At 36.8% G+C, this 21,084-nt stretch overlaps 1 protein-coding gene across 2 annotated transcripts in view; it reads right to left on the reverse strand.

Moving 5' to 3' along the window:
* RSRC1 (arginine and serine rich coiled-coil 1) overlaps positions 1-19,844 on the reverse strand; it is a 428,947-nt gene extending 409,103 nt beyond the window's left edge. Inside the window, exons 1-3 of one of the 2 annotated variants that reach the window (XM_046001270.1) lie at positions 19,702-19,844; positions 10,676-10,871; positions 9,385-9,510 (exon numbers count right to left, since the gene is read on the reverse strand). In XM_046001270.1, the coding sequence (XP_045857226.1) occupies positions 9,385-9,510; positions 10,676-10,869 (320 nt within the window). In that variant the 5' untranslated portion in view covers positions 10,870-10,871; positions 19,702-19,844. The remainder of the gene's footprint in view (positions 1-9,384; positions 9,511-10,675; positions 10,872-19,701) is intronic. The other variant, XM_046001269.1, reaches the window with a different exon arrangement.
* Positions 19,845-21,084: the final 1,240 nt, after the last annotated feature.

The raw sequence follows: 21,084 nt of genomic DNA on the forward strand, positions 1-21,084 counted from the left end.
AATAATGTTGAGCTAATAAAAATAAAGAAAAAGAAATGAGCAAGATTTATATGAGGAAAACTTTAAAACACTCCTGAATCACAAAAAAACTTGCCTAAAACAAATGAAAAACGATCCCTCTGCTCTTAGAACAACTCAACGTGATAAAGATGGCAGTTCCCCATAATTTATAAGTTTAGTAAACTCCCAATAAAGACACCAAAAAGTTTTTAATGGACTTAAATGAGTTAATATCAAAGTTTATATGAAAAAATAAAGAGTTCACATGAAAATAATAGCCAAGATAACACTGAAAAAGGAAAGCTAAAAGTCAAAGGGGGACTTAGCCTTACCCAAACATTAAAGTATACTGTGAAGTTTCTGGGGCACCTGAGTGGTTCAACTGGTTGAAGGACCAACTCTTGATTTTGGCTCAGGTCATGCTCTCAAGAGTAGTGAGATCAAACCCCAGGTCGAGCTCTGGGGTGTGCAGACTGCCTGGGATTCTCTCTTTCCCTATGCCCCTTCCCCAACTCTCTAAAAAAACAAAAACAAATAAAATAACAACAACAACACACACACACACTTAAGTTTCTATAATTAGAAGTGTGGTACTAGTGAATAAATGAAAAGTAGGCTAGTGGAATATGCACACTCAAGAAAAAGATCCAAGTACTAATGCAATATAGTGTATCAATAAAGAGGGGCACCATAAATCACTGGGGCAAAGATGGCCCTTTTTAAATAAATGGCGATGTGACCACAACCAACTGAAAAAACAATTGATCCATACCTCATTATCATTGACAAGAATAAATCTACACATACGAAAGACACATATGTAAAAAATGAAATAAACAGGTATGCTGTAAAGATACATCAGTAAATATCTCTTTATCTGGATGGAAATAAAGAACTTCTCCATATTCTGAATATAAGAAATGAAGGAAAGAAGCATTGAGTGATATATTTGACTGCATAAAAAAGCTTCTGCATGGCCAACAAATAGCATGAACAAACACAAAAGACAACTGAAAAACTAAGAGAAAATATTTGCCATATGTATTATATCTAAAGGGTCAATCTACTAAGTAACTCATAAAATTTTTAAAAATTTAAAAAATACTAAAAACCCAAAAGACATGTAGAGAAAATTTACTCACAAAAATGATAGAAAAATGACCCCAAACATATAAAAAGATGTTCAACTCATTTATGATAAAAAATGAAAACCAAAACTGCATTACAAAACCATTTTTCAGGAGTTTGAGCAAGACGGCAGGGAGAGTAGGAGACCTAAATTTCTTCTCGTCCCAAGAATTCAGCTAGATAGTTAGCAAACCATTCTGAACAGCTGCGAACTCAACAAGAAATCAAAGAATAGCAACAATTCCATGAACAGAAAAGAGACCACTTTCTGGAAGATAGGAGGTGCAGAGAAGTGAATCCCAGCCAATATACCAGAAAACAGACAGTGGGAGGGGAGTGAGCCTCCGTCAACCAGCTCCCACAAGTGATAAAGCAGTGGAGCACAAAATCAGAACTTTTAAAAGTCTGCTCCACTGAGGGACGTTAATCCAGGGGCTAAGTGGGGGATGGAACCCTCGCTGGCACAGTGTGGTCTCAGGACCCTTGGCCATCACAGAAAGACGGGGTACGTAAGTGTGGGAGAACTTCCAAGTATCAGAGCAGCGAAGCCAGCTTCAAAGACAGAGCCTACGAGTAGGATTTCAGCTCCGGGTTGCCATAAACCGGAGACAGAGATTGGGAGGCCACCCTTTTCATTCTCGTCTTTCAACAAAAGCTACCAAGAGCAAACCCAAGCAGATTAGGTAGCCTGGCCCCTGGCAAGGGCAGTGCAATTATGTCTCTGGCAAAGACCTTTGAGGATCACTGTAATGGGCCCCTCCCCCAGAAGGTCAGAAAGAACATCCAGCCAAGACCAAGTTTACCCATCAATAAATAAGAACTCCAAAAACGCCAGCGCTAGTGGAATACAGCACATAGAATTCATGGCTTTTTCTCCACGATTCTTTGGTCTCTCAAAGTTAATTTTTTTAATGTTCTTTTTTTTTTTCCTACTTCTTTTATTAATTTTTTTTCTTTCCATTTTCAACCTATATCTTATCAATTACTTTTTAAATTTTTAAAAAATTTTCATTGTTACAGTCATATTCTATTCATTCATTGTATTTAAACTTCTTTTAAAGATATATATTTTTTTACTTTTTTTTAATTTTTAAAAATTTTTAAAATTTTGGGATGCAGTTTCCTCTAACCAACCAAAATATGTCCTAAATCTAGCGTGTGGCTTTTCTATTCACCTGTCTGATTACATTCTGTCCCTTTTCTTTTTTCAAATTTTTCTTCTTACCTTATTCAACTAACATCATCTCTTATCAACTACTTTTTTAAAATCTTTTTTAATTTTCACTTTAAAGCCATATTCCATCACTTCATTGTATTTATCCTTATTTATATATATATATATATATACATATATATATATATAAGGTTTTCTTTAAAATTGTAGGAAGCAGTTTCTTCTAAAAGGCCAAGATACACCCAAAATCTAGTGTGTGGCTCTGTTCTATTCACCAGCCTGATCATATTCTTTTTTTTCTTCTCTTCCCCCCGGTTTTGGGTGTCTTCTGATTTGTTTAGTGTATATTTTTCTGGGGTTGCTGTTACCCTTTTAACATGTTGTTCTCTCAGCCATCTGTTTTTCTCTGGACAAAATGACAAAATGGACAAACTCACCTCAAAAAAAGACAAGAGACAGTACCTACTGCCAGGGACCTAATCAATACAGACATTAGTAGGCTGTTGGAACTAGATTTCAGAATGATGATTATAAAGATGCTAGCTGGTCTTGAAAAAAGCATAGACGATACTAGAGAATCCCTTTCTGGAGAAGTACAATCAAACCAAGTCAAAATCAAAAAGGCTATTAATGAGGTACAATCAAACATAAAGGCTCTAACTGCTAGGATAAATGTGGCAGAAGAGAGAATTAGTGATATAGAAGACCAAATGATAGAGAATAAAGAAGTTAAGAAAGAGATAAACAACTACTGGATCACAAGGTGAGAATTCGAGAGATAAGTGATACCATAAGGCAAAACAGTATTAGAATAAATTGGATCCCAGAAGAAGAAGAAAGAGAGATGGACAGAAGATATATTGGAGCAAATAATAGTGGAGAACATCCCTAATTTGCAGAAGGAAAGACACATCAAACTTCAGGAAGCACAGAGAATGTCCCTCAAAATCAATAAAAATAGGTCGGTACCCTATCATCTAATAGTAAAAGTTACAAGTCTCAGAAACAGAGAAAATCCAGAAAGCAGCTTGAGAAAAGAGGTGTGCAACCTAAAACGGTAGGAACATTAGATAGGCAGCTGACCTATCCCTGGCAGGCCAGAAAGGACTGGCATGATATATTCAGAGCCCTAAACGAGAAAAATATGCAGCCAAGAAAACTATATTCAGCTACGCTGTCACTGAAAATAGGAGAGATAAAAAGCTTCCAAGACAAACAAAAACTAAAAGAATTTGTGGTCACCAAACCAACCCTACAAGAAATATTGGAAGGGCTCCACTAAGCAAAGAAAGTCTAAAAGTAACATAGACCAGAAAGGAACAGAGACAATATACAGGAATACTCAGCTTACAAGCAATACAATGACACTAAATTCATTATCTTTCAATAGTCACCGTGAATATAAATGGGCTGAATGCCCCAATCAAAAGACACGGGGTATCAGAATGGATAAATAACAAGACCCATCAATATACTGTCTGAAAGAAGCTCATATTAGACCCAATGACACCTCCAGATTTAAAGTGAGGGGGTGGAAAACCATTTACCATGCTAATAGACACCAACAGAAAGCTGGGGTGCCAATCCTAATCTAAAATTAGATTTTAAACCAAATACGATAATAGATGAGAAAGGACACAGTATTATACTTAAAGGGTCTATGCAACAAGATCTGACAATTTTATATATCTATATATCTATATCTATATGTATCTATGCCCCTAACATGTGAGCAGCAAAGTATATAAGCCAATTAATAACAAAATCAAAGAAACACATTGACAATAATACAATACTACTAGGAGACATTAATACTCACCTCACTGAAATGGACAGATTATCTAAGCAAAAGATCATCAAGGAAATGAGGGCTTTAAATGCCACACTGGACCAGGTGGACATCACAGATACATTCAGAACATTCCAACCCAAAGCAACAGAATACACATTCTTCTCTAGGGCACATGGAATATTCTCCAGAATAGATCGCATCCTGGGTCACAAATCAGGTCTCAACTGGTACCAAAAGACTGGGATCACTCCTTGCACATTTTCAGACCCCAGTGCTTTGGAACTAGAACTCAAGCACAAGAGGAAGGTTGGAACGAACTCAATACACGGAGGCTAAAGAACATCCTACTAAAGAATGAATGGGTCAACCAGGAAATTAAAGAAGAATTTTAAAAATTCATGGGAACAAATGTTCAAAATCTTTGGGATGCAGCAAAGGCTATCCTAAGAGTAAAGTATAAAGCAATACAAGCTTTTCTCAAGAAACAAGAAAGGTCTCAAGTACACAACCTAACCCTACACCTAAAGGAGCTAGAGAAAGAACAGCAAAGAAAGCCTGAAACCAGAAGGAGAAAAGAAATAATAAAGATCACAGCAGAAACCAATGAAATAGTAAAATGAAATAGAAAACCAAAGGAACAATAGAACAGACTAACACAACTAGGAGCTGGTTCGTTGAAAGAATTAATAAGATTGATAAACCCTTGGCCAGACTTATTAAAAAAAGAGAGAGACAGAGTGAGAGAAAGGTCCCAAATTAATAAAATCATGAATGAAAGAGGAAAACCAACACCAAAGAAATACAGACAATTATAAGAACATATCATGAGCAACTATATGCCAATAAATTAGACAATCTGGAAGAAATGGATGCATTCCTAGAGATGTATAAACTACAAAAACTGAACAAGGAAGAAATAGAAAACCTGAACAGACCCATAACCAGCAAGGAAATTGAAGCAGTCTTCAAAAATCTCCCAACAAATAAGAGCCCAGGGCCAGATGGCTTCCCAGGAGAATTCTACCAAACACTGAAAGAAGAATTAATACCTATTTCTAAAACTGTTCCAAAAAATTGGGAATGGAAAGAAAACTCTCAAACTCATTTCATGAGACCAGCATTACCTTGATCCCAAAACCAGACAAAGAACCCATCAAAAAGGAGAATTACAGACTAATATCCCTGATAAACATAGATACAAAAATTCTCACTAAAATACTAGCTAATAGGATCCAAGAGTACATTTAAAGGATTATTCACAACAAAATGGGTTTTATTTCTGGTTGGTTCAACATCCCCAAATCAATCAAAGTGATATACTACGTTAATAAAAGAACAAGAACCATATGATACTCTCAATAGATGCCAAAAAGTCACTTGACAAAGTACAGCATCCTTTCTTGATTAAAACTCTTCATAGTGTAGGGATGAAAGGTACATACCTCAATATCATAAAAGCCATCTATGAAAAACCCACAGCTGGTATCATTCTCAATGGGGAAAAAGTGACAGCTTTTCCCCTAGGCAGGAACACAGGAGGGATGTCCACTATCACCACTGCTGTTCAACACAGTACTAGAAGTCCTAACTCAGCAATCAGACAACAACAACAAAAAATAAAAGGCATCTGAATCGGCAAAGTAGTAGTCAAACTCTCACTCACTGCAGATGATATGATACTTTTTGCGGAAAACTCAAAAGACACCACCCCAAAACTGCTAGAACTCATACAGGAATTCAGTAAAGTGGCAGGATATAAAACCAATGCATCAGTTGCATTTCTGCACACCAACAAGAAGAAAGAAGAAAGAGAAGAAGAAAGAGAAATTAAGGAGTTGATCTCATTTACAACTGCACCCAAAACCATACAATACCTAGGAATAAATCTTACCAAAGAGGCAAGGAATCTGTACTCACAAAACTATACAACACTTATGAAAGAAACTGAAGAACACACAAAGAAATGGAAAAATGTTCCATGCTCATGGATTGGAAGAACTAATATTGTGAAAATGTCTATGCTACCTAAAGCAATCTACATATTTAATGCAATCGCTATCAAAATGCCATCAACTTTTTTCAAAGAAATGGAACAAATAATCCTAAAATTTATAGGGAACCAGAAAAGACCCCGAATAGCCAGAGGAATGTTGAAAAAGAAAACCAATGCTGATGGCATCACAATTCTGGACTTCAAGCTGTATTACAAAGCTGTAATCATCAAGATGGTATGGTACTGGCACTAAAACAGACACACAGATCAATGCAACAGAATAGAGAGCCCAGAAATGCACCCTCAACTCTATGGTCAACTAATATTTGACAAAGTAGGAAAGAATGCCCTATGGAAAAAAGACAGTCTCCTCAAAAATTGTTGGGAAAACTGGACAACCACATGCCAAAGAATGAAACTGGACCATTTCCTTATACCACACACAAAAATAGACTCTAAATGGATAAAAGACCTGAATGTGAGACAAGAATCCATCAAAATCCTTGAGGAGAACACAGACAGCAACCGCTTCAACCTCACATCACAGCAACTTCTTCCTAGACACATCACCAAAGGCAAGGGAAACAACAGCAAAAATGAACTACTGGGACCTCATCAAAATCAAAAACTTTAGCACAGCAAAGGAAACCATCAACAAAACGAAAAAACAACTAACAGAATGGGAGAAGATATTTTCAAGTGACGTATCAGATAAAGGGCTAGTATCCAAAATCTATAAATTATTTTTTACATACGTAACAAGTTTTCTGAAGTTTTGACTTAACACGACTGAAATCACTCATTTCTAAAAAGCAGAGATCATTAACAACATAGCTTCAGATTTAGAATTATATAGTATTTTTTTCTTTGAAAAACTCACTACTTTCATCTTCTCTGTTTAAATTATAGCCTTGGTAAACTCAAGGAGTGAGTTTAATTTTCTTGTTAAACCAAGATTAAACTCATTTAGCTCTTAAAATATATTTTCCAAAATAATATGTGTACAGGATATGCATAATGTTTTTCCTCAAAATGGTAGACTTTTCAGTGACTTCTGATTAGTTACCATAGTTAAATGCCAACGTATTGATGCAAAAGGTGGAGAAGTTGCTGTTTTGAATAAACCTCTGAATTTGTTTTCTAATATACAAAATAAAGGTATTACTGTGCATGGCACAGAGTTACACAAACCACTTAATGCATATATGCTAAATAGTTTGTAGTTGACTAGATATCACTGCTACTCTTTTTAAGGCCTTCTTTGCATTGCAAAGGAAAAGTAATTAACATTTCCAGATTCCCCTTTGGAGACAGTTTTAAGTAGATAATTGGGCAGAAAAACAACTTCCAGGTGAGTATCCTGAGAACCACTTCGGTGCTACAAACTGAGAGAGTACTTAAAACTTCCAGTGACTTCTGAGCAAACAACCAGCTGCCATGCTTCAAGTTAAAATAATCAGTGACAGCTTCCCTAATTCCCTGGAGTCTTCCAGTGGTTACAAAAGTTTCCTCCGTTAAAACCCTGATGCTTGGAATCAAACTATAAATGACTAATACATGTGATGATATATGGGAGTATATGAGAAAATACTTTATAAACTAAAAAATGCCATAAAAAGCATGAATTATTATTTTTGTTCCCAATGATGGGAAACTTCAGTTGAAGTTGTTTTCTGATCATCAGCCTCTTTTTAGACAAATCAATACAACCAAAATAAAGCTTTCCTTCTACAAATCAATAAAACAATAAAACATTTTCTTGCTACAAAACCAAGCACTCTACCTAACTTCATTTCCCCAATTAAACATTCACTCAAACCAAGGCATGTTTACCAGCAAGGCATTTTGCTAGGTAATAAGAGGACCCCTCCCCCCGCTTCAAGAATTTACAATATATGAGAAAATCAAAACATAATATTCAAAACATAACTGTTAAAAATCAGGAGCCACATGTGATGGGGGGGGGTCAAAAAGGAGGGATTAAACCTGACTTGGGAGTGAAAAATCAAAAAAGGATTGAGAAAGAATTAAAGGTTAAATAGAACTAAACATTAAAGGATAGGAAGGTTTCACAAAGTACAGATACCGCAAGAAAGGGGAAAAAGAGCATGTTCAAAGAAACAAAGCTAGCAAATCGGATACGTGAATGGAAAAAAAGGCATCTAACACATGAGTGGCTTAGCCATGGAGTATGACAAACGACAGGAGGCTGAGGCCAAATAACACAAGGCCAAAAACCTAAACATCTGAACTTCACTGCTATTAACCAACTTCAGATTCACACAGTGATTTATAAAATTTTGTGCCCTAAGTAACAAAACCAGGCTGCTAATATACCCCCACAAGTAAAGCCTAATAGTAGTACGAAGAACTAAGCAGACAAAAGAAACTGATCTGCCTAAAACGCTTTTCATTCTAACATTCTTCTGCTCAAAAACCTTCAATAATTTCTGAATGCCTCCTTTTATCAACCATCAATACCATAATCCCAGTCCTACTCAACCAAATTTTCTACCACTGCCCAAATGTACAACTGACTCTAGATAGGCTATTCTCTTTATTACTGACCCTTGAGCACAGCAAAAAGACACAGAGTTTTAGTCTGTGTATTAGTATAATAGTCTAGCTGTGTATTGGTCTGTTCCGGCTATGATACGAAAATACTCCAGACTGGACAGCTAAAACAACAGAAATTTATCTTTCACAGCTCTGGAGGCTTTAAGTCCAAAATGAAGATGCAAGCTGATGTGATTCCTGGTGAGGGCTGCCTTTCTGGCTGAAAAAAATGGTAAATATCCACCTTTTCACAGTCTTCAAGTCGCCTTTCCTCTGAGTGCATACTCATATAGAAGTCTCTCCCTTCCTCTTCATATAACGCCATCAATCCTAGAGGATTAAAGCTCCACCCTATGACCTCATTTAACCTTAACCTTAAATACCTCCAATAACAACCCTATGTTAAAATATAGTTATATTGGGGGTTAGGACTTCAACATATGAACTTACGGGAGACACAAACTCATTCCAATACACACAGAGGCAAGATCTTGAAAGATTTTACAGCTTCTCCACTTACATTCTTCAAAAATTTCCTCCATCATGTGAAAAGGCCCAGGCCGGCCTACTACAGGATGAGAAGCCAATGATGATGAGTGACCCCAGAGGAGACTAGCAAAAGAACTACCAGCTGAACTCAGTCAAAATCATAAAATTATGAGAACAAAAGTGACTGTTGTTTTAGATCACTAAGTTTGGAAATAGTCTGTTACAAAGTCATAAATATCTGATATGACATACCTTCTTGTTCTGCTTTTTGACCTTGATCTCTGAATTCTATAGGATTTCCCCCGACCCCTTGAACGACTTCGACTTCGTTTTCTTCTAGAGCCATAAGAAGAGCTACTGCTTGATCGATGCCTGCGTCTGAAATAAAATATAATCAAGTGTCATTTGTATAAAAAAAATGTTTACGGGAACCTGGGTGGCTCAGTCGGTTAAGCATCTGCCTTCAGCTAAGGTCATGATCGCAGGGTCCTGGGATCAAGCCCCACATTGGGCTCCCTGCTCAAAAGGGAGTCTGCTTCTCCCTCTGCCCCTCACCCTGCTCGTATTCTCTCTCTCTCTCTCACTCTCTTTCTCAAATAAATAAATGAAATTTTAAAAAAAAATTTTACAGGCATTAAAGAGAAATCATCTAGATTCTAAAGAATCACCTAATTTTTACTATTTCTCAATCCTTCCTAGAAGCAAATAGAGAAAAAATGTTATTCTTCTTGAAGAGTCAGATGACTGATTCATAATTTAGTGACTGGATCAGCTACCAATTAAAACATTAGGGGTGCTCAGTGGATGTAATCCTCCAAATACTATCAGATAATATGTTATGAGAACCATACTAGTTAACATCTACAAAGAACAGACAAAGGAAGAAGACACTAGACACATGAACTGGGCCTCGCAAAAAGGAGAACCTTTGGAGGGACGTGTTGGACCAAATGGGTTAAGGAGAAAGGGAAATATAGGCCTCCAGTAATGAAATGAGTAAAGCATAGGAATAAAAAGCAGAGCATAAGGAATACAGTCAATGATACTGTAACAGCGATGTAATGGGACAGATGGGAGCTACACCTGTGAACATAACATAATTTATAAATTTGTCAAATAGCTAAAATATAAACCTGAAACTAACACAACATACTCAAATAAGAAAGTAAAAATAAAAAACTAAAAAACAAAAACAAGGGGCGCCTGGGTGGCTCAGTGGGTTGAAGCCTCTGCCTTCGGTTCAGGTCATGATCCCAAGGTCCTAGGATGGAGCCCCACATCGGGCTCTCTGCTCAGCGGGAAGCCTGCTTCCTCCTCTCTTTCTGCCCGCTTCTCTGCCTACTTGTGATCTCTCTCCGTCAAATAAATAAATAAAATCTTTAACAAAAACAAAAAAAACCTTTTAGGTTGGGACTTAACCCTCATAAATATATAACTACTAAAAGAAAAAAGGTTTCACCCAGAAAAATTAAAAGTACAAAAACATATGAACTTTAAAGAATGTTATTCTCATTACTATACAAAGGAAAATTATGAAAATCACCTTCTATCATATGAATGAGAACGAGGCTGAAGATCTCTGGACCAAGATCTTGACTTTGACCTTGATTTCCTTCCACCTTTCTTTCGGCTGTATGTTCTACTATCTGAAGAACTACTTGAAGATGACCGTCTACGGTGTTTCTTTTTTCTCTTGCTTCTGCTTTCTTCTTCAGTATCTGAAGACCGGCGTCCCATTTCTAAGTTCAAATTCAAAGAAAATTAGTTCTAGCACGATGACACAATGGATGAAATTTAACATAATAATTACAGTGAACTTTGTAAAACTTTAAAGGGTCTCATTTAAAGTAAAACTTTAAATGAACTTGGCTTATTGACAAGACATGAGAAATTGCTCTAGTACAGTCTTTGAGGATTATCAATTAACAGTTTTTAAAATTCATGAACTATTTAAATGTATCCATAACTTTTTCAAATGTCTCTCAAAAGAGTCAATCCTGAGAACAGCTCATTATAATAATTTTCTTTTATTTTAAGTTGCACTTCTTATTAATTATATAATACTTGGTTTAGGGATCAACCACTAATCCTTCATTTTCAAATTCCTTAAATATAAAAAGTATTTTACTATCTTTTAGAGTTACATTTTTCTAACTAAAAATTCTAAATTTTAAATGGATAAAACCTCATTAGTCATCAACACAGTGCAAATTGAAACAATGCACTATCACCATTTCACTAGTGAAATCTGAGGGAGGGAGGAAATGTTCACTGCACTACTAAAGTTGGGGGCACCTGGGTGGCTCAGTCAGTAAAGCATCTGCCTTTGGCTCAGGTCATGATCTTAGGGTCCTGGGATCCAGCTCTGTATTGGGCTCCCTGCTCAGTGGGGAGCCGGCTTCTCTCTTTTTCACTCTCCCTAATTGTGCTCTGTCAAATAAATAAAATCTTTAAAAAAATAATAAAGTACTAAAGTTGATGAGGTTATTGTAAAGTCAGTCAATTCAGCACACTGCTAGCTCCTATATAAAGTGATGGTATAATCCTTCCAGAAAGCAATTGAGCAATTTAAATAGAGTCATAAAAATGTTGATTTTTTTTTTTGACAAAGCAATCCGACTTCTAAGAATTTATCTGCAAAGTTTTTCTCAAAAGGAAACTATATTCATTGTGACATTATTAAAACCATGTCTACAGAGACGACAGTTTACGAAAATATGCACCTATGAGAGGCGCCTGGGTGGCCCAGTCAGTTAAGTGTCTAACTCTTGATTTCAGCTCAGGTCACGATCTCAGGGTTGTGAGATCAAGCCCTATGTCAGGCTCTGTACTGGGTGTGGAGCCTGCTTAAGATCCTCTCTCTCACTCTCTCTTCCCGCTCCTCCTCCATATATATATGTATGTATATACACATATATATACACACATACACACATATATATTTGTACATATGAGTAACAGCAAAATTGAAAATAACTGGTAATTTTTTTTTAGATTTTATTTGAGAGAGAGACTGAGAACACAAGTGGAAGGGAAGAGCAGAGGGACAGGGAGAAGCAGAGGGAGAAGCAGACACCCCACTGAACAGGGAGGAGTCTGATATGGAGCAATTCCAGGACCCTGGGATCATAACCCAAGCCGAAGGCAGACTCTTAACCTGAGCCACCAACTCTCAACCAACTGCCCCAAACTAACTGATAATACTGTTTAAGTGATGAAATTGGGTAATTTTTTTATTTTACACTATTTTCTATATGGCTATGGTAATGCTTGTATATTTAGTATACAAAAGGAAAAAAAAATACAGAAAAAGAACTTAAGGTTTTTATACCTAAGAATTAACTTAGTTGATAAGAAGCTTACTCATCTTACTTTAAAGCTAGCCTTTATAAAGAGTCTCATATGCAATCACACTTAATTTTACCAAAATAGTTATTAGCTATCTTTCAATATCACATAAAAGCAAGATCCATCGTTATGTAATGGTTAAGATAAACCATTAATGGATCAGATAAATTAAAATCTCATGTTTCCCTTTAACATTTATTCAAAATAAATTAATATCATTACAATAAACAAAGCAATATGTTAAATTACAGCTTTGTTTTCAGAAGGGTCATACAAGGCATCCTCTCCCTAACTCTAATACAATATCACTTGAAAATTGCTGCCAGGACTAATCCAAAATTCTAAGTTACTTACCTAGAACCAGAATTAGACTTTAAATATAGTTATGAACCTCTAAAATGTTCACAGTTCTAACATTTTACAGTTAACAAAATATTGGAAAGACTTGCTTTTGAAACTTTCAGTAAATCACTAGTGTATCTCAACCAGCTTCCTCACTGAAAAATGACATTGCACTAGTTAAAAGATCACCATGACCCCTTCCAGCTTCAAAATTCTATGATTACGAAATTATATGTATATAGATAATATAAATGTATACATAAACATATTTAAATATTTACACATATATATAACACTGTATATTTCCATTAAAGAATGTGTACATAACTGAGTTATAACAATCACCTAAGTTTTCCTATTTCCTGGCTTTTCCTTCCTTTCTTGTCTTCATCTTTATAGACAGTTATGAACTTTCTTTATCCATAAATAAACATTTAAATAAGATGAGTTTCTATTTCAATCTTCTTATCTGGTTAAAAAATACTAAAATGAGTGTGAAAGGATAAAAAAGTATAAATTCACAAGAATTAAGAGACTAAAAGAGAAAATAACAGGAACAGTAGACAAGATATGTCAATAAATTTTCAGCAAATGAAAACCAGATGGAGGATCTAGAGCTAAGAAAGCTGAATATCACAAAACTACAGAGAATTCCAATAAGAGAAAAGCCAGTTCACACAGCAAAAATCAGAAAAGCTCAGGAATTTGAGACACCAGATACCACAGCCAGCACAACAGGTCAAGACTAAAACACAGAGGAGTTGAAAATCTGTAAAAGCCCCTTCCCTGACCCAAACCATACAAGTGACTACTCCTCCCCAAACCCAGCAGGAAAGGTGGGGTTTTTTTAAGGAAAATAATGAAACAATAAGCACAGGTCCAGGCACACAGTAAAAGAGGGCAGAAAGATGCAAGAATTCTGGAAAAGGATTCTTTGCAAAAACTGAAGAGTAGTCAAAAAAGGTATATAAATATTTGAAGCTCCCCCCGGAAAAAAAGGCCAGGTTCTTATCCAATCACCCTATCACCAAGCCCACCAGTTACCAAACTCAAACCTTAAACACAGTAAACTTTGCTCTTTAAACTTTTTAAACTTTTTAGCAATTATACAATGAAAGATAACCAGTCACGTGATGAAAGCCTTTATCCTAAGAGACAGAAACCAGAACAGAAAGAAAAAAAGCAATTTGCAGTAAACAAGAGACATGCAAAAAAAAATTACTGTTACTATCCCCAAAAACACATGAGAAGATGATCCAGCAAACAAGAATAGGAGGAACACTCAAAGAACAGGAAAGCTTTAAATATAAGCAAATGATAATCTGTAATAAAAAAATACAATAGGGTTAGAACATAAGGTCAAAGGACTCACAGAAAGTAGAAAGAAAAAGATAAAAAACAGGAGGTAAAAGAAGATCAATCTAGTAAATCCAATATCCAATCAATATGCATTTCATTAAAAAAAGAATGTAGAAAGGAGACACAGAAAAACACCCAAAGAATAATTCAAAAGAATTTCCAGAATTGAAAGGTATCAACTGCTTTAAATCCCCAGAACAATGAATTAATAAAAGATTTACACCAGGGGGCACCTGGGTGGCTCAGTGGGTTAAGCTGCTGCCTTCGGCTCGGGTCATGATCCTGGGGTCCTGGGATCGAGTCCCACATCGGGCTCTCTGCTCAGCAGGGAGCCTGCTTCCCTCTCTCTCTCTCTGCCTGCCTCTCTGTCTACTTGTGATCTCTCTGTCAAATAAATAAATAAAATCTAAAAAAAAAAAAAAAAAAAGATTTACACCAGGGATACCTGGGTGGCTTAGTCAGTTAAGCGGCCACTTTTGGTTTCAGCTCAGGGTCTCAGGGTCTCAAGGTTCTGGGACTAAGGTGCCCTCCCCACCTCAAGCTCCATACTCAGTGTGGAGTTTACTTGAGGTTCTCTCTCTCCCTCTGCCCTTCCCACAGCTCATGTGCGAGCTCTCTCTCTAAAATAAATAAATCTTTAAAAAAAAAAAAAAGACATATACCACACATAGCTCAGAAAAATACAGAAAACAGCCATAATACAGATCCTAGAAACTTCTTAAGAGAAAAAAATGGGGTAGGGGCGCCTGGGTGGCTCAGTGGTTTAAGCCTCAGCCTTCGGCTCAGGTCATGATCTCAGGGTCCTGGGATCGAGCCCCGCATCAGGCTCTCTGCTCAGTGAGGAGCCTGTTTCTCCCACTCTCTCTGCCTGCCTGTCTGCCTACTTGTGACCTCTCTCTCTGTCAAATGGATAAATATTTAAAAAAAAGAGAGAGAGAGGGAGAAAAAAATGGGGTAAATCAACACAAAAAACAAAAAAGACTTGCCTTCACATATCTAAGTGAAAATGACTTTCAACCTCTCTATGTTTAGCCCAATCATTGATCTAATAAGAGATCAGAATAAAGACACTTCCAAATATGCAGTCTCAAAATTATACCTTTCATTCACTCTTTCTTAGGAAACTACCAGAGGATGTACTCCACCAAAAGTAGAGAGTAAACCAAAAAGATGATCCAGATCCACAGATTCTAGAACACTAGAGATAGGTAAAAAGTCTCAGGATGGTATCGGGCTTAGGTATGAGAGATACATCAGAGAACAAGAAACAAAAATCCTTGCCCTCTAGCTTATGCTTGAAATGGAATAGCAATTCTCAAAATGGGGTTTGTAGGTCCTTATGAGGGTCCTTAAAAACCTTTCAGAGGATCCAAGGGGTCAAAACTATTTTCACTATAATATTGAAACATGATTTATCTTTTTCACTGGGTGGACTTTTGTACTGATGATGTAAATAAAACCAATAATAGGCGAAACTGCTGGTGCCTTAACAGGAATCAAGGAAATGGCACTAAACTGTACTGTATGACCACTGTAGTGGTCATTATATTCTTCACTGCAACACAGTTTAAAAGAAATTTTTTAAGACAGTTTCACTTAAGAATGTCCTAGATAGAACAGTAAAAATCATTAACTTCATAAATTTTAAACCTTGAACACACATCTTTTTAATATTCTGTATGATGAAATGGGAACTACACTTACCCACTGCTGCAGACTAAAGAATGGTTATTTTGAGAAAAAGTGTTAATACAAACAAATTTCAAATTGAATAAGCTTTTATCATGACACTATTTCTAAAGAACTAACTATACTATTCAGACCTGGGTATTAGGCAGACATGTGCCTAAAAACGAATGAAGAGACTTTTTCATTTCAAGGAAAGCTGACATTATTCGTTACCCATGATAAAATCTGAGTTCTTAAGCAAAAATTAGAACTTAGGATAACTTGTATCCACCACCATGAGAGTGACAGCTTCCCACTCGGTACTTGACGATTTCTGTGTTGAGATCAGTGGTGATATTCAAAAATGTGAATTTTTAAAATTACATAATAAAGACTCAAAATTCAGAAAGTATGTGTAACCCAGTGAACCACTATTCTCCCATAGGCCAATTCAGGATCTCACAGAATCATGCCTAGGTAAAAATAATCCACTCACAGTATAAGACAAACCCATAGATTTTAATGTGATAGACTACAAAGTCATTGACATGTTTTCAAAAACCAGACTGCTACTAACGTTTAAGAAACTACTACTTGTCAAGTTTTAGTGTAGTATCAAAGAAGTAATTATCAGCAAAGGCTATTAAAATACTTTTTTCCAATACCATATCTTTGTGAACCCAGATTTTCTTTATATATTTCAATCAAAACAACTCATCACAATGGAACGCAGGAGCAGATATAAGAATCCAATCATCTTCTATTAAGCCAGACATTAGAGAGTTGCAAAAGTGGAAAATAATGTCACTTTTCTCACTAAGTGTGTTCTGGAAAATATAGTTATTTTTCATATAAATGTCTTATTTATGTTACCATGTAATGGGCTTATTATTATTTTTAAGTAGATTCATAAATATTCAAAATTTGCTCATGTAATTGCTAGTAAGGCAGTATTTACAGATATAGCCCATAAAGGTAAAAGTTCTTGGAGTCCACAATAATTTCTAAAAGTGTAAAGGAATCCTAAAACTAGAAAGTTTGAGAACTATTGCTCTAAGGTATCTACAGTTATTTCCATTCTCCTTTCTTGTCCAGCTTATTAAGTGCCCACATAAAGCGTAAAGAAGTAGAAAAAAAAAAAGAACACAGATTTAATTACATACCTTATCGTTGACTGGAAAAAAATAGAGAATAGGAGGTGGGTATACATTTTCCTTTATTTTAATTTCAAACAACATAATTCACCCATAATAGAAGAATGATTACCTTTAACCCAGAAAAGTTAATGGTAGATATAAAGCCTTTCCTTACAGACACTAAATAAAAAGTTTAAATACCATGTCACCAAACTATAAATACATTTTCAAGTAACATATTTACACTTCAGAAAAATTACTCTGAAGTATAATCAATCTCAAGAGACTGCAAAAGCCCCTACAGTTATTATAGTTAACTTCAAATATTTATTCAGGAAACTGAACAAGAGCAAATGAGAGATAGATCCAAAAATTGTCTTCATCAATGACAGGTACTGAGTTCCTACTCACCACCCTAGATATATACTCACTTCTGGATTTTCCTAGTATCATTGGCATATAATTGAATATACTTGCTCATTCAAGTCAAGGTCGTCAATTTATATTACACACTCCTAGTAAGAAAGAACTCCTTATACTTAACTCCACTGTATGGTACGGTACATGAGAAGACACATTAATAACTCTTTCTGATAAGGGCAATAATGAACTGAGCAGAGATTTTTAGGAGCCCCATAAGCTAACAATTTTTCAATCTACCTGTAAACAGAAAACGCGACTATAGGAATGAACTCCTACAGCTCTTAGTTTTCTGTCCCCCTTCTGTCTTCTAGTACTTCCTGGATACATTCTCCTGGTTGCAAACCTCCCCCAATACTCCCACTACCAAATTGAAACCAGGAGAGGTAATGATTACAGCAGGACATCTATTTACAAAAATATCTCACTGAAAAGTTTAAGTGACTTACTGAAGACATGAAGCCAAGATGTGATCATTCAAAAGAAAGCTCAAAGGCATACACAGATAGTTCCTTTGTCTAGTTATTAATAAAGGTACATGAAGCAGTTAGCCTTTTTCAGAAAACAGGTAGAGAGAAAAAAGATTCTTAGAGAACATGATAGTTTATAATTATTTCTCTACTAGTCATCCATTAGTATATCAAACTATATTCTTTTTAATCTTGGACACATGGCTTTAAAAAAAAAAAAAAGACAGTCATGTCAATGGGAAATCCACATCAAAGAGGTAAAGTAAAAATGGGGCTAATATCACTTTTGCATAGGAAGAAATCCACAAACAAGTACAAAGCCATGCAAATGCAATAAAAGAACCGTGGTAAAATTCTAATTTAAGATAACACAGCAAAATTCAAAAAAGACAGAATTGTCAAAAACACACCTCCTATCGTAACTAAAAATTTGTAAACTAGCATCTTTTTTAAAAAAGCATTATCAGTCCTAAGACTTTCTCCCCAATGGTTTGAAAATGAAAGCAGAAAATATATCTATACATCTACTGTAACAAAAGCATTACAGAAGTTTTCCAACTCAACACAACTTTTTGCTAAGACTGGTGGAATTGGTAAGGCCAATTAATACATACCAGCTGCCTAATTTTTTTTTTCTATTTCAAACATTTTTAGCTCTCTTATTGAAGAAGGTAACAGTAGTAAGGTGTTACACTTAGCAGGAAATCTCCTTTGCTTGTAAAGAAAGTGAGTATTTATAGACTTTAAAGTTAGACAGGATAGTTTCCCCACAAGGTTGCACTTGCCATATCTGTTCAAATCCTTAAACCTGAGAATTCTGCACATTCCCCTCACTTAAGCGCTTGTATGTCTAGATGAGCGCTGGAATACTTTTTTGTAACAGAAAAAAATGTTTGATTTATGTAAATACCTAGTACCTAGTTAGTTGAAACTTGAATAGTTTGGTGCTAATTCTGAAAACGCAATAACAACAAAAATGTATGCTTCCAGTGTACATTTAAATATGTATAACCTCTAAGATAGAAGTTATGTTAAGGCTGACCTAAAATCATGAGTCCGCAACATGTCTAAGTAGTGCATTATAACATCTCACCAAAGTGAACAGAGTTTAAGGGCAGCCATGTGCTCCTAAGGACGCCCATAAAGGTGGTCATATGACCACAAGGCCAAAAATTCTGAGGTCAAGGAAATGAAGGTTTAAAGCGAGTATATTTATATGTGAAGGAAGTTAAGTCTACATCACCCAGCACTACCTATCTCTCAGCAAGAGTGCAAGCGAGGAAGGGGGATAGAGAGTGAAAGAGGTGGATCTCAAGTACTGACAGCAGAGTAAGGGGAGTAGAGTGCACCAGGCTGCAGCCTCCCTCTTGTTCCATCCTACTATAGCTAGTGACGAAGCACCAACACACTACAAGATGAGCACAGAAATCCAAAAGCAGTGATGGAGGACCAGGGACTGGGGGTGCATTTGGAAGTGTGGTCAAGGTATGAAGAGAATTTAGAGCTGGTTAACTCTTCCTCACCACCACCAGACTGAAGGCCTAACTTGAGGCCTGCGACCGCACAGTACCCCACTACCCCACAGGCACCCACCACCCAAAGGCCGTAGCTTGGACTTCAAGGGTCAGAAAACGCCAGGTACGGGGCGCATGCGTACTGCGCCGCTCCGCACGCCTCGCGGCCGCCACCCACCACCCCCTCCACCCCCACTCCACGTCGCCTTCCCCGCTGACTGCGCCAGGCCCCGCGCCGCTTCTCGCCCGAGCAGGGCCTCGGAACCTTGCGCCCGCAGCCGCCGCCTCCCCGGTTACAGATGCGGGCATCACCTGGGTCCCGGCCTTCGGCTTCACGCCTCCCGTTGACTTGCAAGCACCACAGACCAAAAAAACCTTCCTTCAAATCTGGGCGCCGCTGCCGTCCTCCGAACTTGGTTCAGTTTAAGCTCACCGCCTTCCTGGTTCCAGCGCCAGGCAGCCTCAGCCGAGCTTCCGAGTGCATCGATAGAGACTGCCAGGAGTTAGAGGAGTGCCGAGGGAGTAGATTGTCACGCCGCCAATTTTTTGTTTGGTATTGGTTTTGCGTTCTTGCTTATTTGATTTTTTTTTGTTCCCAAAAAGCAATAAAGGTGAAGACTGAAAAGTGTTATTGCCTTAGTAACCGTCGCTATCGTCTTAGATAATCAGTAAACAAATCTGCATCGTGGGAAGTTATGTTTAAGACACCACACGTAGCGAAATTAGTTATCTTACTCTGGGGGAGGAGGAAACTAGCCCAACGATAATAAATCATGGGAGTGTGTCTGTATAGAGTCATGTGTGATTAAACTCTAATGATTTATTTGCAAAAATGCATTAAAATAGGTGTTTCTTCTACCCGGAAGGTGAAGGCATTCACAGGTTGGGTGCAAATTAGTTTCCCACATTAAAGTTAACGGGTTGGTGGAGGAATGGGAGAAGGCTGCCTGAGGCAGGCAGCCCAGGTTTCTTCTGAAGGAGAAATTAAATGTATAGATTTTTTTGTTGTTGTTTAAACTAATAGAAATTACAGCGATTCAGCATTTTCTGTAACTCATACTACATTATTTATCTGTAAGAAACCTAAAGGAGGTGAATAAACCCTTGGCCTTGGTTTGGGTCGACTGCAAGAACCAACTTGTCACAACAACTGATAGATATCCAGGCTAGAGTTTTCCGCTGACGGTTTGAGAAGGTGAAGATCACCTCTACAAATATATTGCTCATAAAGGACTTTACCTTAAATAACCAGTTTTGAGGGACCGTTTTAAAACTTAACTACTGCACTACATGTTTATTTTAAACAATTCAAGAGCTGGGAGTGGGGGGGCTTGGCGTCCTGAATTTCATTGGAACTTGTGTATCTGTCTATAGGCTGTCAAGTAAACTTTATTCCGTTGTTTTTTTCTTTTTACCAAAACCACATTATGAAAAACCCTGTCTCAGGAAAAATTTTATCTAATGAAACATCATTAGAACTTCATGGGCATTTATTAGCATATGATTTTAAAACTTTGTTGATGTTGGTTTTTAACTAAACTTCCCTTGGGCCAGTGGAAATCTGTGGGGAGACACTGCAGATTTCTCACAGCCATATCTGATAGTAACACTACTATTTCTAAATGTATACAAAAAGCCAATATGCCAGGAAAATCTATGGGAAAAATCTATTTGGTGTGAGTTCCATGATGATTG

The sequence above is a fragment of the Meles meles genome, chromosome 4 (genome assembly GCF_922984935.1).
Source record: "Meles meles chromosome 4, mMelMel3.1 paternal haplotype, whole genome shotgun sequence".
Classification (NCBI taxonomy): Eukaryota; Metazoa; Chordata; class Mammalia; order Carnivora; family Mustelidae; genus Meles; species Meles meles.